This window comes from Scleropages formosus, chromosome 13, assembly GCF_900964775.1.
Source record: "Scleropages formosus chromosome 13, fSclFor1.1, whole genome shotgun sequence".
Lineage (NCBI taxonomy): Eukaryota > Metazoa > Chordata > Actinopteri > Osteoglossiformes > Osteoglossidae > Scleropages > Scleropages formosus.
In genome coordinates this window covers 20201072-20218202 of record NC_041818.1, presented here as the reverse complement: position 1 = coordinate 20218202, position 17131 = coordinate 20201072, and the positions used below count along the sequence as shown (strand labels likewise).

Below are 17131 nucleotides of genomic sequence, written 5' to 3'. Positions count from 1 at the left end.
AGTCAGTGATGTGCCTCAATTTTCCATGCATGCCAAATGGAACATTGCCCTGTTCACTGGTCCATCAGGTGACAGGTCCCAGATGAATGATTGATTTCTCTTTATTGCTGTGTATAATGGATATATTGACTGCCTGAGGACAGTTTGCTTTGTTCCCTGCGGCTAGGCGGGGAGAAGACCATTTAATCCTAGGTTTCCCTCTCCATGTCTCCTGAACCTGGCAAACCAAAATAGGCAGAATCGATCAATCAGAAAATGCACTGTACTCTGATGAGCGCGTAATTAGAAAATGTATTGATGGTAATTTGAGGGGAGATCCACAGCAGGCAGTAGCTGCAGGGCAGGGAGAGTCACTTCTGTACATTATTAAGTGAACGTGCATATAATGGTCAATGTTGGTGGATCATTGACACTTTTAAGCCACCTTACATTTTTTACATTCACATTTATTCATTTAGCAGACGCTTTTTTCCAAAGCGATGTACATCTCAGAGAAAATACAATGTGTGCATTACATTAAGAGAAACAGACATGGCTGCAGACATGTGATTCTTAAGTAAATTTAGTTTGTTTCTTTCCATTTTATGCACCGATGTTCATCGCACGAGTAGGTGCACAAAACTCAGAATAAACTAATCCTGATCACCTTCCTACAATTTTTTTTTTTATTAAAAAAAAAGGCACACAAACATTTACGCACAATACATGAGTAGCGGCTGTGTAAAGGCTCATCTGGGCATGATCATAAAGTTACAGTGCATGAACATTTACACCATACATGAGCTGGAGAGATCTTGGGTGAAATGAGTCCAGAAGGTCAATTTTCAGACCCTTCTTGAATGTAGAGAGAATTTCAACAGTTCTGAGAGAGAGGGGGAGGTCATTGCACCACACTGGAGCCAGAACCGAGAACCTCTGCACTTTACCTTTCGTGCATGGAACCACCAAGTGAGCAGACGTAGACAAGCAAAGCGGTCTGTTTGGGGTGTAGCAGTTGATCAAGTCTTGTAAATAGCTAGGAGCAGTTCTATTGATGCATTTGTAGGCGATAACCAGGGTCTTGAATTTGATCCGGGTAGCTATAGGAAGCCACTGCAGAGAAATGAGTAGAGGAGATACATTGGAACGTTTTAGCAAGTCAAACACAAATCATGCTGCAGCATTCTGTAGAAGCTGCAGAGGTTTGATGGCAGTAGTGGGAAGGCCACACAAGAGGTGGGTTGCAGCAGTCCAGACAAGAGGTCACCATGGCCTGGACGAGTAGAGTTATTTGTGAGGTAAGGACGGATCCTGCAGATATTATGCAGGATTTAGCTGCAAGTTCAGTTGTGGCTTCGATGTGCTGAGAAAAAGATAGACTCAAGCCAATCATCAATTCCAGACTCTTAGCCGAGTAGTTAGGCAAAATGAATGAGTTGTCCAGTTTGATCGATAGATCGTGACAAGAGGAGAGGCTAGCTGGGAGGTGAAGAATCTTTATTTTGGAGAGGATGAGTTGGAAGTGGTGATCAGACATCCATGCAAAGATGTCTGAGAGGTAGTCAACAATGCATCCAGAAATGTCTGATGCTCCGGGTGGAAAAGAGGGGAAGAGCTGGGTATCATCAGTATAGCAGTGGTATTTGAATCCATGAGAGGCTATGACCGGGCCGAGGGAGGAGGTGTAGATTGAGAAAAGAAGAGGACCCAGTACCGAGCCCTGCAGCACACCGGTTGAGAGAAGCAGAGGAGAAGAATGCAAGCTCCGCCAGACCACTTGATAGGATCTGTCAGATAGGTAGGACTCAAACCATCTTAGTGTCGCTCCTTTGATCCCAAGCTGACTAAGAGAGGAGAGTAGAATCTGGTGGTTGACAGTGTCGAATGCTGCATACAGATCGAGGAGGATGAGGACCGAGGAGAGGGAGGCGGCTCTAGCCGACTGGAGAGCATCAGACACCGCAAGAATCACCGTCTCCATGGAGTGACCAACTTTGAAACCAACCATTTATTTTAACAACTGATGTAGTTGGATACTTCAGTTGAGCAAGTCTGCTTATGTGCATGTTAAGGGTACGATAGCAGAGCCACAAGAAGGGGGTAGGAATTAATAATGTTCTCATTATTAGTCTATGTCCTTAATCACTATGCTATGTGCTGTCCCTCTCTTTATAGAAAAATCATGAATGCACTCCTAAGCCCTGCCTGCCTTGCTCCTGCCCGCACTAGTCTGCTGTTCAACATAAGCAGACGCCTCCAGACCTTCAGTGCTTCTAATCCCTCTTCAGGATCTCTGGAACGTGCTGTTCCGCACCTTTAAATAAACATGGGGGGCTTACGCCTCCATTAGTGTTGATCCCTAATCTTTAACATCCTCAACCTGCTAATTGGTTTTTCCCCGACAGAGGGACTAAGGGAGGCCTGGGTTGCTAATCACATGCAAAGTAAACCGAAGCAGATCCACTTAAAAGGAGAACTCTAACCCCAGCCCGGGTGTTGAGATTGTCACAGTAATCCTGGGCTTCACTTTGAAATTTCTCTGCTGCGTACATGCGCACGAAGCCTAGAGAACTTGATGCTTGCAATGGTTTCAGCGGACACTGGGAAAACAAAGTTATCATTGTTTGCGCCCATTATGTAGCCAGTCACTGGATAAACAAAAGGCCTTGTTCTCTGTAGCCACTAATCCTTCGCCTCAAAGACTTCACAATGAAATTCAGATTTCTTAGCGCTGCACTGCGAACCAGGCCCATGCGGCTCCCAGGACTTGGCTGATAAGAAGCATTATTGTTATCCTGTGGTCTATATTAAAATATGCACACCCTGTCCTCCTTTCTTAAGGATTTTAGTACCATGTATTATGAAGCTGAAAAAGGTACTGATTTCAAGAATCCTTTACATTGTTGGATTTAAAATTGACACAGGTTTTCATGTTGGAAAACATACACAATTTCCCAAAATAGAGACATAATAATGTAAGACTTAAGGAGAAAAATATTATCTTTTCTTAAATGTGTGTCCTTTTTTACACTCTAGTTTAAACGTGACATAGTTAATTGTATTGAAAACATGTCAGATTTTACAAATAGGATAGAAATTACGAGTTATGGCAAGAAAAACACTTGGAAAAAAAATTAATAGCAACGACCTGCCTCATAATTGAACATTTCCACATTTACTAAAAATTTAGTAAGCAGGATGTTAGATACCAGCTGGCATTTTAAAACTAAACTGGCACCATGTCATGTGTAAAAACACAATTGCGAAACAATTATTTAGTCTCCAGAAGTTTCATGTAGAAAAAGATATTAAAAAGATATTTAAAAAAACTTTTACATCTCGAACGTCCAATTATCAAATTTTTAACCAATCACATCACACATGTTGTCTTTGTTTGCGCAATGCATGCTGGGACCCCATCGGACTGCTGTGGTGCATTCTGGGATTTGTCAGTCGAAGATGGCGACGTCTTTAGGAGCGAATACGTACAACCGGCAGAACTGGGAAGATGCGGTAAGTTTGAAATAAAAAGGCTTTAATTATTTTAATGAGCTGTTAATTGTTTATGTCGCGTAATAGAATGTAGTAATAAGGAATACCAGTTTGTGTTTTATGACAGAACACTTTTTTTTTCAGTTAGCGTGCTCGCTTGCTAACAGAGTTAGCTACCACGTCCTCGAGGAAAATCATTTGCGTCAATAGAAGACATCCATGTATTGTTCATAAATGTATATGTTTTAAATATTTAATCTATATCCAGTTGTCTTTATGCGGCTCGAATATCTTGAAAGCCTTTTTTTTAATTTTTTTAACCGTGTGTGTGTGTAATCATAGTCCGTTGGTTTTCGTATGCAGTGAGTCTGCAGACCGGTTTCGTAGACACTACAGCTAGTCCGTGACGTGGTCATTGTTTGTTTACTTAGTTATTAGTTATAACATTGTTTTCTCTTACTATAGTATGGATGTCATTAGTTTCTGTGTTAAAATGGAGTATAGCAAATTTGCTGGTATTTGTTCACAGCCGTTGCAGCACAAATGAGTGGTACAGGACACATTTCCGTATTCATCAGTTAGTAGTAGTCACATAGATAATTAAATGTTATTTTGAAAATTCTTAAATCTCTAAATACGTAAAATGCATTGTTTGGTCCTGGCACATCATGTTCTGTTGCTCAACCCCACTTCTTGTGTTTGATTTTTAAGTTTTATGCCATTATAAATTCTAGCATTGGGTTAAATAACAGGACTTCCATCTGCACTCCTTTTCACAACTGGAGCGATTTACTTAAAGTTTTAGAAGAGATGTCTTGCAGAATATATAATGAATCAAATGCTTACTCATTGAAAAAAATGTAGTTTTGAATCCTCTGAATCTTTGGACCTTCCTTTTGCAGGATTTTCCCATTCTCTGTCAGACATGTCTGGGTGAAAATCCTTACATTCGTATGGTAAGCTGACAAACATCATCATTTGAGATTTTATAGGTTCAGTAAAATACTCACCAATAGGGGCTGCCTTTTGAGTACCAGTTTTGTTTTATGTGTTTTAACTTGACTATTTCATAATTTGCTTTTTTCAGTGTCTTTAGTGATTCAGTGGTTTCTCTTACCATCATATTGCCCAGTCATTTCTTTTGTCATATTAATATTTTTGGATATTTTTTTCTTTTTTTTGTAGACTAAAGAGAAATATGGGAAGGAATGTAAGGTAAGGTTTTTTTTTTTAATAAATTTTTAGGTAAGGTTATTTTTTAATAAATTTTTTTTACTTGTGCTTGGGATGTCATAAGTGTGTGCTTGTTCTTGAACAGTCAGCAAGCTCCTGTTTAGTTTGTCATGTCAGACATAAGTGCACTGTAATAATACTTCCACAATTCCCTGAACAATATTGTAGCTGCAGTATATTAGACTTGTACTGACATTGTGATTTATTGCTTGGGACCACCCCATACCTTTTAGATCTGTGCACGACCCTTCACGGTATTTCGATGGTGCCCTGGGGTGAGGATGCGTTTTAAGAAGACAGAGGTGTGCCAGACATGCAGCAAGATGAAGAACGTTTGTCAGACGTGTCTGCTGGACTTGGAGTACGGTGTGTGGCTTTGCACAGCTGTGTTTGCCCTGAGTAATGCTATTAACTGTCCAATGTGGCATTTGTCTGTTTGCTTCTGTTATTTTCAAGTTGCAGTTCAGGTTTACATGTGTTTCTTGTTGCTTATGTCATGGTTGTCATACTCCAGTGAATATTGAGGACTGGGGGAAAATGGTTCTATGGAACACTTGTTTCAGAGAATTAACTGTTTGTGAGGTGAAATGTTTATATGAGGCAAAGTGGTGTAGCGAGTAGCACTGTTGTCTCAGTACTTGAGTGGTGCTTGTGGGCATGGGTTCAATTCGTGCACAATCTGTGTGGAGATTGTATGTCCTCTCTTTGTTCCTGTGGGTCTTCTTGTGGTGCTCTGGATTTTTACTTCAGTCCAAAGGAATGTTTTAAGTCAGTTGGTGACTAAATTTCCCATGGAATGTGTGGGTGTTCCACTGCTGTATAGATGAACGATTGACCTTACGTAGTGTACTATTGTGTGTCTAGCATTGTAAGTTTACATTTGGTGAAAAGGTGTCAGCTGAATACTACATGGTGTTTGTAAGTGGCTTAGGAGCAGTGTCTGCTAAATGAGTAAACGTAAATGTAATATTAATGTTTCCACTGATGATACAGGCCTCCCAATCCAGGTGCGTGACACGGGGCTGGCAATCAAGGACGATATGCCGAAGTCAGATGTGAATAAGGAGTACTACACCCAGAACATGGAGAGAGAGGTATAGTAATCTGTTCAAAAGTTCTTGGTGTTCTGTAACTCCTGTGCTGTGTAAGTGAGCTTGTGACATTTGAATAACAACTGAATGTAGCACCAGCTTCTGTCTGCATGCCTCCCTTCATCTGTACTGTTAAAAAGCAGAAGTGATATATTATTCCTTGCTGATGCAAATGTCACTTATTTTTTCAGCATGTTAACTCAGAATTGTTTACATGGTGTCAGTGTTGGGGATGGGGGGCAGCTGCTCTGTCTCCTTTAAATATCTTAAGGGTCCAGACAGCTCCACTCTTCCACCTGCTTTATTCATCATGACCTCCTTTCCCTAAGTGTACTCAAGTGCTCTCTGTTAAACAAAACTGGGGGCTAAATGTAGTCATTGTGTGTACCGGTATGTTGTTGTCATGTCTTTACTTGACTTTGGGCAACTGAAAATGGTCTAAAATGTTTTAAGAGACTAAAATGGTTGTGGACTAAATGGAGGTTCATTGTAATCACATTTTAAACATATTACCGAATTAGATTACATCTTTTGGAACCTGTGCTCATTAAATTTTCACTTTCAGTTGTATAAAACTGGAATTTAATACTAGACTAATTTCAGTGAAACTGGCAAAGAGTGAATTTCAAGAAATGTGTGGCATTTAAAATGTTTTTAAATGGACCAAAAAGCACTACTGTGAATCTGTATTGAAAACCCTGTTGGAGGAAATTGTGTTTTGCCGTATTTCAGCTTTTTTCTTCTCCCTCACTGTGTCTATAGAGCAATAACAGACTGTCTTTACAGTACAATTGGCATAAACCCCAGAATAAGATGTACAGATATCAATACTCTAAAATGTACTCTTCAAAAATAGTGTGGAAAGCTTGAATTGATAATGTAAAACAAGTACATTATTAAATGAAGATCCACTCCATTTTGAACAGAAAGCACAATTTAATCTTAGTATGACTTTGCTGACCTTATGATAAGATTACTGCCTATTAAAACCTTTTAGTTGCCTGGTTTTGTTATGAGCAAAAGACATTGAACTAAAGGAAGCCTGTCCTGTATGAAAGCATTTGTGTCCTTGCTTGGTTTTTCATTTGCATTTACCTTGTCTGTAATGTTGGGGTTGCTTGGGATTAATTTGAAGTGGTTGATCCTCAGATTTGAGACTGGTTTTTCATACAGGGTGGAAATATTCATGCCAGTGGTATTAATACAGTGGTTGCTGAATTGTATCTCTGTGTAAGCTATTTATTCTTATGCTTCCTTTATTATAGAATGGTGTGCTGGAACCTTGGGGATACCTTAGCTTGTTTTAATGATAATCTGTAGTTTTCACTTCAGTTTTGTTTCAAGTCTTTCCCTGCTAACTCAAATGTTGTTGTTGTTGTTGTTGTTGTTGTTTTGGTCAGCTAAAATTGAGTGTGTTGGGATGTATTTCTAGTTGTTTAAAACGAGCAATCTGCCAGAAGCCTTTGGCCTTTCGCAATGGCAGATATGGACTGTTGGTAGAATGCAGAATATTGATCTGACCCACTGTTCCTGCTGCAGATTCAAAACTCGGATGGAACCCGGCCAGTGGGTCTCCTTGGCAAAGCCCCTTCCACCAGTGACATGCTGCTGAAATTGGCCCGCACCACACCCTACTATAAGAGGAATCGGCCTCACATTTGCTCCTTCTGGGTGAAGGGTGAGTGCAAGAGGGGTGAGGAGTGTCCTTACAGGTGAGTAAGATTGCCATGTTGGGGCCTTGCATTTTAAAGGTCTTGGGGCAATTAGGATAGTTTTAGTACAAATTACTGTCATTTGTACCTAACTGTAAGTGATCTGGTACTTTTTGTAAAGTGAGGGTTTTTCTAAAAATCTAATGCCTGAAATTGTATTGTTTAAATGTATACTTCTTAAGAGTGCCATGCAGACTCTATTTTATTTCTGTTTATTCTACACATTTAACTTTGCAGTGTTTTCCCTAAATTTCCCTCCATGTCTGTATTCTTATGTGAAGTCACATGCCCTGCTGCTTAATTACATTATGCAATTTTCAGATTATCCTACAGTTCTGCTATTGGGAGACACTTTCTTGGGGTCTTTCCATATAAGAGGCTTAATCGAATAAGAAACTGAACATTCGCCATATGTGTTCTTTTTGGAAGGATTGGTGTTGTAAAATGGGTGTTTACAGCTATTTTGTCTGTCACTTTCAGTGTGTTTGTGTAACTTGGAATGTGTATTTGTTACATTCATGTAGCGCATTATTGGTCAGGTTTTTTTTTCTCGGACAGGAGTTTTCAGTACCTTTCTGTTGGACACACCTGCCAGCCTGGTTTCTTGTAGTACTTTTAATCTGCACCTAGGTGGTGCTGTTCTGCAAGAAATACCTGAGAATATTAAAGCAATTTTGTGTGTGTTTTATGGGAGCACTGCTGCTGGCATGACATTTCTCTGTGGTTGCAGCTTAATTTTAACAACATTTTGATAGATCCGTGAATGATTTGTGTTAGAATATATACTAAATATACCAGAAATGACAGACTAGACTTGGGCTTAGTGATTTAGCATCCTTATCTCTAAACTGCACAGACACGAGAAGCCTACTGATCCAGATGATCCTTTGGCTGACCAGAACATCAAAGACAGGTACTATGGTATTAACGATCCGGTGGCAGACAAGTTGCTGAAGAGGGCGTCCACCATGCCCCGGCTGGACCCTCCTGAGGACAAAAGCATCACAACGCTGTATGTTGGTGGGCTGGGAGATTCAATCACAGATGTAGAACTCAGGTGAGGTCTCCTTTTGCGCTGTCTGCTAAAGCAAATTGGAAGGTTCTGTCCTTTTAAATACTGTGTCATAGTGCCTGATTCTTATGAGAAATGGCCTGTGTCCATTAGAAACCATTTCTACCAGTTTGGGGAGATCCGTACCACCACGATTGTGCAGAGGCAGCAGTGTGCCTTTATCCAGTTTGCCACAAGGCAGGCTGCTGAGCTGGCTGCAGAGAAATCTTTCAACAAGCTCATCATCAATGGACGCCGGCTAACTGTCAAGTGGGGCAGGTGAGGGATGACCCCGTGTGTGCCAGTGGTGAAGCTTAGTATGCTCTTGCTCCCACTTCACTTGTCTCTTCTTTTCAATATGCTTATTTCAAGGATGGTTTTTTTTGTGGTGTTTGCTGGTTTCTACTGTAAATTAGTGTGTTAAATTAGTGCGTTATTACCGCAGGAGTCAATTGTCATGATATCTTCAGTGGATTATTGTAATGAACACAGCTTGTTGGCTTGTAAAGCTGTTTTGGGAGAAGGTCTGTGCACCTCTGACTGAGCATCTCTGTATCAGGTCCCAGGCAGCTCGAGGCAAGGAGAAAGACAAGGATGGGGTGAGCGAATCGGGGATGAAGCTGGAACCTGTCCCTGGCCTTCCTGGAGGTGTGTTGTCTCCTTCTCCATGTATCTGGAAGCAATTTCATTTTCTGCTGGTTTCAAGTTCTTTTTAATGCTCTGAACTGGGGGGCAAAATTCTAATGATTACAGTTCAGCTAGAGCCAGAACCCTTTTTCACCATGGCCTGAAAACCCTTAACTATATGATGTGCTATTTTCTTTCTTTTTTTTTTTTTTTTTTTGTTTCACTATTCCCTCTGTCCAACAGCTCTTCCACCACCACCAGTGTCAGAAGAAGAGTCTCCAGCAAACTACTTTAACCTTGGGCCCAGCTCGTCACCCCCCGTTATGAATGTGGGCCTTCCACCACCTCCAGGCATCACAAATCCGCCACCTCCTGGTATGCATATCCTGTGTACCTCATTTGTTATGTACATCACATAAAGAATTTAACTTGTAGTTTACATACAAGAGATCAAATTGGTTTACCGCTATTTACCATTTGCTTTCATCCGACAGGCTTCGGACCTTCAGTGTACCATTCTGTGGGTTCCATGGGTCCCCCACCTCCCCCACCCATGTCTATGAGGCCTCCGGGACAGATCCACTACCCTTCCCAGGATCCTCAGCGCATGGGTGCTCACGCAAGCCGCCATGGTGGCTCATAGTTATGGGGTTGCATTGGTGTCCTGTAATTGTGTGGTCTCTGGATTTGAACTTGGTAGTAAAATGGCTGCCTAAGTATTTTCTTAGTTCTAACCCTTTTACTGGATTGAAAATATTTTATAAATAATAAATGGAAACATTCCCATAAATTTAAATAATTACTTCACTTTCAGGTTACTGAAAGGGCATGAAAGTCAAACACGTTTACATTTGTTATAGATCCAGAAAAGGGATGAAACTTTTGAGAGGTTACACATGCTCTCTGCGCTTGATAGAGCTGTAAAAGTGGTTTTGGTTATCTCCAAGCCTTTTTATTCTGTCTTGTACTACTTTGTGTCATTTTGTTTTAAAGAACTAATTGTCTCCATTTGTGTCACCATCCATTCATTGTAAACTACCGTGTGGGACCTTATTTGAAAACAAACCTGTGTCTTACGCCTTACTCCGGAAGTAATTAAATTCAGAATATTCTCTTTTAGCTATATTTCAGCAAAATTACCTACCCCTTGAAGTCCTCTAATGGCTGTAAATGAAAACTGATGTTTGGGTTGTTTTTCAAATTGCCACGACAGACATTTCGAAGAGACCTTCTCAGATGTATAATTTATCAAACAAATTTCATTCCAAAGTGTAGCACACACTCTGCCATTGAGTCTTTTCACTCAATTCCAGTCTGAAATTGGAAATTCTTCAGGCTTTTTTTAAAATTTTATTATAAATAATTGATTTTTTTTGTAACGTGTCATGTATTATCCAGTGTAAACATTAAAATAGTATTCCTCTTTTCATTTCCTTAGTCTTAAAATTATCACCACAGTGGGAGGCTGGTTGCTTTGAGAGGTCATTAGGGGATGTAGATATAATTGTGTGCTTTTGAGGATCTTGAATGTTTTTGATACTCTTCTATGCCAAAATTACTGTTCTAATGAAAACCTCAATTAGGTTGTATATTAAATTTTCTGCCTGGGAAGTGAGCAGATTCTATTCTTCTGGTAGTACTGACAAGACAAAATTAGAAAGCAGCACATGCACAAATGGCTGTACCCTAAACACAACTGTTTTCAGAAGTCATCTTTCATCCTTTCCCTGCACTATAAGCTGTGGATATCACCTAAACAATATAAATGGCTGTGAGAGCAAAAGATTTAAGATTTTTGGGACTCAGGTTGGAGATGATGATATTCAGGTTTTGCTGCAAGTCTTCTGTTAGCTGAGTGCCAGATCATTAATGTTAACGTTTGTATTTGCAGAACGAGTGTGATACTGTTATAGTCCAGTCATTTTCTCATGAGATGCCTCTGGGCTGTTGGCCCCTTCCTACACCCCATTACAGGTCGTTAGACTCTGGCGAGTAGCTTATTCCCCATCCACGAGGTGCACGGTTGAAGTTGGGCCGCTTGGTCATGCGGTCCCAGCTCAGGTTGGGCACTGGTATAGTCTCCAAGAGCTCAACTCGCCGGGTAGGGACCATCACCTTGGTTGTTGCGGGTCCGCCAAAAGGCATGGGTGCCCTGGGAAAGAGGGAGAGCCTGAATTATGTCCAGCTGTACACATGGCACAAAACTGTGCTACTTCTAGCTTTTATTAGTTTAACTGACTCTCCAAAGCTACTTTATTTACCTCTTTATTCAGAACTGTAATTAAATATCTTTTTTAAACTGGAACAATTCCGAGTAAGTATCTTAAGGGTACTACAGTTAGAGTGGGATTCAAATGCAGGTCCTTTGAGTGTAGGCCAACAGCTTTAACCACTACGCCACCTGCTTAAATCCAAGGACTTTGTAGCGTAGGACATGGCCAAGATCCAGTGACTGCTTTGAAAGCCAATAGTTGGAAGAAGGTTAAACGGTTTAGGGGATTACATATGCATGCTGTCAGCCTCTAACCTCTCCACCCACATGTCCCTTAATGCATAATAACCTTGCCGTCATGAGAGAACACAAAAGCAACTTTGAATTTGAGTTAACATAAACAACCTGGGTGTAGTTCCTGACTACAGAACGAAATTTTACTTTATTCTTTGGGCTGACAGGCCAAATATGACGCAATGTTCTCTGCGCCTGGGAAATGCAATCCCCCATGTGCGCAATCAGTCTGGAGGGGCTGACAGTTATTCCCTGGCCCATGGTGTTACATTTCCACCCTAAGGTTTAAATAGATTCTGGATGCTTGAGCCCAAGGATCTGGGTGCCAAAAATGGGGATTCTGTTTCTACTTGGAAGGTATACTGGAAATATGAATGAGTGCCAGGTTTGACTCAAACCCTTTTTAATTTTACAAAAAGTAATTTAATTCAGTTGATGGGCTGTCATTTGTTTTAATTTGTGACATGCTGAAGATATTAAACTGCACAACACTGCAGGTATGTTGTGTATCATGTTCCCTGCAGCTTGTGTCGTCTGCAACAAAGGTCCTTTATCCCAACATGGTTTGATCTAGGAGGAGGGAAGTGTGGATGTTTTTTCAGGCTCACCTGTTGAAGCACCTGTAGTTGACAGGCTGGAGTTGTTGCGGTGGATCAGGGAGGTGGCAGTCGAGAGTACTCAAGAGTTCCTCATCATTACCCAGGGCTTCCCGCCACGGGGAGCAGTAAGACTTTGGAATCACAGTGACATTGAACTTCTCGTGGGGGATCTCCTTAAGTGGGCCTGAGTAACCTGAATTGGGGTGTGGGGAATTAGAGTAACACTTCACCTGCACCTTTTAATGATCACACACAGGCAGCCTATGTGTCAAATGCCTAGAGAAGGCAGTTAGTTACCTGGGGCAAGGACTTTGGGGTTCCCTTTCCTGCCTCCAGTCTGAGTCCGAGGTAATGTGAGGGTTTGCTTCCCAGGCTGCTGGATCAAGATCTCTGTGCGAAAGTTCTCCTTTCCTCCAAGGGTACCTTGAGAATCCTGTACTTGTGTCTGGTTCAGGTGTTGGTGCTGAAACAAATGAGGATTGCAAAGCTTTATCTATCTGATGTGAACAACTTGTGTTCTACAAATAAATGCGTTTAATACTCCGTTCTGTTTATTTTTATGCAGCACTCTTCTCAACGAGATGACACAAAGTGCTGAACAAGAGCTTATTCAGACAGCAAGTAACAGTAAAAATAAAGTTAAGGCAAAATAAGAGAATTTGCTTGTGTACTGTTCTGAAATAGGTCAGCTGAGGAGAGGAAAACAAAAAAAAAAAAAAAAAACGAGGAGCTGTGAGAAAAATAAACCTGTCAGGGACCTCCTGGGCATGTAGTGTAACTACAATGGGCCTGGTAATTAAAGCTAAATTATACATCCCCTGCTGTCTAACTCTTTTTTTTTTTGTCAATCCATTTCATATTTTAACAGTGCAGGCTGCACATGGACACTTTGTTTTCACAGTTACCATTAAAGGACAGTTAATGGATGGTGAGTTTAGTCTACAGCACAAATCATAGTCCAATCCTACAGCATCAACGACTAACATGCTCTTTAATTCCTCCAGGAGGAAATGACTCAGGATGTTAATTAAAACAATGTGGACGGGACCACCCTCTGAAGAAAAGCCCACCACGCCATTGCAGTTGTGCTCCAGCTGGGCACTTTGCGTTTTTTTTCCACAGATGCTCACTTTCCCAGCATGGGAGACCAGCTGAAGATGAGATGACACCCATCACACTACCTCATCAGACACCATGGGCTGTAAATCGTCACTAACGATCTTGCGCACTCGCTGCGGTTGGAGAGAGGAAGCAGCTCATCTTGGTTCTTACTAAGTAGAGATGAACTGGTTCCTGTGGAGATGCAAGTCTAGTTCCATCCTTTAGTCAATATATTGATGATCTCTAAAGTGAGCTTACAAAGTTTGAGCCTTGGGATGCGTTCTCCACGGTGAATTTCTCCACCCTCCTCTGCCTCTCCAAGAACATGCGGGAACCTCTGTTGGACTGCAGGTTCAGTTCCTCCATCTGCAGGTCCCGTGGCATACTGACCTTCTTGCCTAGGTCCAGGCGCTCTGTTACCCAGAAAATGTAGCGTAAGAGGAGTTACGGAAAAATCCCTGACCACAAAGGTACTGATCACTTGGCACAATTCTTAGCGTGACGTCATTTCTTATGAGTTTTTGCCTCCTTGTCGCTCGTTATGTAAAGTGATGTCCTGCCTGAATGCAGAAAGTGTTTCTGTTGCTTTATGACGTTTTATGTTTCTCACACATTTATTTAAAGGGAGAAGCATCCTATGAGGTATACTAGATCTTGACTATTTTAATGTAGCGGTCACAAGGGTACGCCAAGGCTTTAGTGTTTGTTTTGGGGCTGGGTTACGTGGGCAACGGGTTATAAATAGGCTGTTTGGTGGCATGTCTTTGAGGAAGGTCTGCTTGGGGACAACATACTTCTGAGACTGAGCCAGTGATCGTGACAGGGACCTCCTTGACGTGTCCTTACGAAACTGACAGCAGAGGTCACATTTTGCAGACTTTAGACGAGAGTCGCGCAAAAACACACGGAGCTGCGATCATCGGAAAAACCTCTAAAACCGGGTGGAAAATGATGGTCTAACACTGCATAGCGGAGATGTTTCTTACCGCCTCGGGCTTCCTTGGACAAAACCATGGCCTGCTGCTTCCTTTGCTTGGCCAAGTCTCTATATGGTACCTGCGTCGTCATCTCCCCAGGAGGAACTGAGGAGTTAACACATCATTGACATCAGTGCTCTGGTTACCTCACAGCATCTGGAAGTAAGCTTGGACTCTCGGCTTTGCACTGAAGAAACCGTACAAGCGGTTTCTGCTGAGATATTGCTAAAGATAAAAATGCCAACCCTTAATTGTGCGACGTGTGTGATGTTCACTCGCTCGCTCGATACCGGTAACTGCTCATCCTAAGGTATCCTAGCGGTGATCCGGAGCCCATCCCGGACGCACAGGGCACCAGGCTAAGCAGAGTACACTGGTTACCTGGATATGATACCAGTCCATCGCAGGGTAGCTGTGCGTGATCCGATGATGAAAGTATAATTGGATTTTTTTTAACCAGTCCTTTTAGCATGAAAATCTGCACGTGTGAAAACCGAACCGCTGATGACTCATAAAGGAAATTAAAAGGAATTTCCTTAAAAGGAAATTCTGTACCTGTCATTTTACCGTGTATGATTCGTAAGGGAGGGGGCGCGGTGGGTTGGACCTCCGTCCTGCTCTCCGGTAGGTCTAGGGTTCGAATCTCGCTTGGGGTGCCTTGCGACGGACTGGCGTCCCCTCCTGGGTGTGTCCCCTCCCCCTACAGCCCTACGCCCTGTGTTGCCGGGTTAGGCTCCGGTTCCCCGTGACCCCGTATGGGACAAGCGGTTCTGAAAATGTGTGTGTGTGTGTGTGTGTGATTTGTAAGGTAAATTAATTAAAGACAAATGATGCACTCTCCCATATTGTGTTCACATTTTCAAGAGGCAATGTGTGCATCTGACATCGTGACATTTTTGGGTACCGCTGCCCCTGTGCTGATGACCGAACTGCTCTTTACCAGGCTGCACCCATAAGCCATCGACAGCACCTTTCCTCTGATCCCAGTGATTATCCTATATATTTCTGAAGCTCGGTTGTTGGAGCTGTGTGGTTTGTTTCTGGTCCTACGCTGAAAGCATTAAAAAAGAAACTCAACGTTTTTAAAAGAAGAAGGGAAAATCGCTGTAAATGCAACATGTAACTGTGCACAGCGTAAAGTGCTACGCTACGTCATTTAATCAATGTTTTTTTTGATAGCGTTCGCCATGTAGAAATCGGGAGGAGCGACATTAAGGATCACAGCTCGTGCGTCCGACAAACCCTGCGTTCCATCGTCCGAGAGCCTCGGCTCAAGGTCCGTCGCCGGCGCCCCTGCTCACCGGGCCCCTGGCCGGGGCGGCGCTTACCTGTCTCTTACGTGAAGAGCCGGACCACACGGCGCGGCAGACGGCGTGCTCTTCCTTCAGCGATCGGGGATGCTTCCTTGCCCGACTCGAGGACCCAAGTTCTGGCGGGGGAAGGCTCGGATGCAGTGTGGACTTCTCCCAGCTACTTACATCACAGTTTTATTTTAGCTGGACCAGGCCGGCACTGCGTGGAAGGGGCGGCGGGCTTGGATTTATACCCCCCCCCCGCCTGCTTATCCCAGTTCGTAAAAATATGATCCGGACGGGCAGCGCTCACGCAGGACTCGAGAATAGCTGACGGGCCCCGAACCATGCCACCGAACCCGGGCCCGCTCGCTGCTGTGCCACACCTCAACGAGGCCGCCAGAAATTCCCTGCACATGAGTGCGCGGTGACGTCAGCAGCAACACCTGCGTGCTGCAACACCCCCTTCGCTGCCTATATTTGTTGAGCGGTCAAGGCAAGGTCATGAGGCTGGACAAGGTTTGAGGGTTACAAGGTCCGTTTCACCCTTCGCTGTCCATCTCCTGCTTTTCCGAGCATTTTTCTTCTTTGTTTGTTGGGATGGAGGCGGGTGGCATAATGGATAGAGCTGCTGCTTTTGGACTTGGGGGCTGCAGGTTAAAATCCCACTTCTTGATACAATACAGTATTTATTTAACAGACACTTTTTTCCAAAGCGACTTCCAATGAGCTCTATGTAGTGTTACGAGCCCACACGCCTTATTCACCAAGGTGACTCACACTGCAAGATGCACTACTTACAAGGTATCGCTCATCCATACATCAGTGGAACACACTCCCTCTGTCACTCACACACTGGGGATGAACCTGAACAGCATGTCTTTGGAGTGTGGGAGGAAACCAGAGCACCCGGAGCAAATCCGCACAGACACAGGGAGAAAGTGCAAATTCTACACGGACCGAGGGGGGATCAAACCCTTGTCCTCTCCCACCACCCAGGTGCTGTGAGACAGCAGCGCTACTCACTGTGCCACCATGCCACCCTCAATATACTCCATACCCCTGAGTGAGATATTCTCTTGGATTGCTCCTGTACAAATGATCCTGCGGTAGAAAGGGGTAAATAACAGTAAGTACCTTATTAGTATAAATCACTCTGGAGGAAAGCATCATGTAAATGTCTTCGGGGGAATCGATTATCGAGAGCTCTTTTTTTGCTTAATAAACTTTCATGAAACCTTTCGGTAAACAGGCCACCGTTTTTCTCCCACGTAAAACCGTCTGCGAACGCCAAGGAAATTTCCCCTCCCGCAATTTGAGTTTGTTGAGATGACTTATTGATTTTCCTTCCTGCTGCAACCAGTGAGACTCGGCAGCCTTGATGAGGACTCTCTGCATCGCTGCCGTCGCCGCGCGATCAGCGTGGCGCTCAATCGTTCACTTAGCAGGCCTGAGAAAGTTCAAAACCCTA

The 17131-nt window shown here is 42.9% G+C and overlaps 2 protein-coding genes across 3 annotated transcripts; one reads left to right on the top strand and one right to left on the bottom strand.

Moving 5' to 3' along the window:
• Positions 1–3424: 3424 nt before the first annotated feature.
• Positions 3425–10187, top strand: LOC108936864 (pre-mRNA-splicing factor RBM22). Its single transcript, XM_018756502.2, has 11 exons — positions 3425–3492; positions 4374–4427; positions 4657–4686; positions 4938–5070; positions 5698–5798; positions 7335–7507; positions 8364–8564; positions 8673–8837; positions 9118–9206; positions 9429–9560; positions 9680–10187. The coding sequence occupies exons 1-11, from the start codon at positions 3439–3441 to the stop codon at positions 9826–9828; spliced, it is 1281 nt and encodes a 426-aa protein (XP_018612018.1). The 5' UTR covers positions 3425–3438; the 3' UTR covers positions 9829–10187.
• Positions 10188–11139: 952 nt separating this feature from the next.
• Positions 11140–16034, bottom strand: LOC108936865 (myozenin-2). Of its 2 annotated transcripts, XM_018756503.2 has the most exons (6): positions 15697–16034; positions 14378–14473; positions 13650–13804; positions 12588–12753; positions 12300–12483; positions 11140–11337 (listed from the first exon to the last, which is right to left on the bottom strand). In XM_018756503.2, the coding sequence occupies exons 2-6, from the start codon at positions 14457–14459 to the stop codon at positions 11154–11156; spliced, it is 771 nt and encodes a 256-aa protein (XP_018612019.1). In that variant the 5' UTR covers positions 14460–14473; positions 15697–16034; the 3' UTR covers positions 11140–11153. The 2 variants fall into 2 exon arrangements, with proteins under 2 accessions (XP_018612019.1, XP_018612020.1); XM_018756504.2 differs by lacking the exon at positions 14378–14473 and having other exon boundaries at positions 15697–16033.
• Between the last annotated feature and the right edge of the window lie 1097 nt (positions 16035–17131).

What these genes read in the sequence shown, in the direction of transcription:
- LOC108936865 (XM_018756503.2), bottom strand. Translation starts at nt 14,459, where the DNA reads ATGACGACGCAGGTACCATATAGAGACTTGGCCAAGCAAAGGAAGCAG. An exon ending in GTCCAAGGAAGCCCGAGGCG is followed by an intron (nt 13,805 to 14,377) that starts GTAAGAAACATC and finishes TCTGGGTAACAG; the next exon opens with AGCGCCTGGACCTAGGCAAG. An exon ending in CATCCCAAGGCTCAAACTTT is followed by an intron (nt 12,754 to 13,649) that starts GTAAGCTCACTT and finishes CATTTGTTTCAG; the next exon opens with CACCAACACCTGAACCAGAC.
- LOC108936864 (XM_018756502.2), top strand. Translation starts at nt 3,439, where the DNA reads ATGGCGACGTCTTTAGGAGCGAATACGTACAACCGGCAGAACTGGGAA. An exon ending in GGTGAGGAGTGTCCTTACAG is followed by an intron (nt 7,508 to 8,363) that starts GTGAGTAAGATT and finishes TAAACTGCACAG; the next exon opens with ACACGAGAAGCCTACTGATC. An exon ending in CTAACTGTCAAGTGGGGCAG is followed by an intron (nt 8,838 to 9,117) that starts GTGAGGGATGAC and finishes TCTCTGTATCAG; the next exon opens with GTCCCAGGCAGCTCGAGGCA.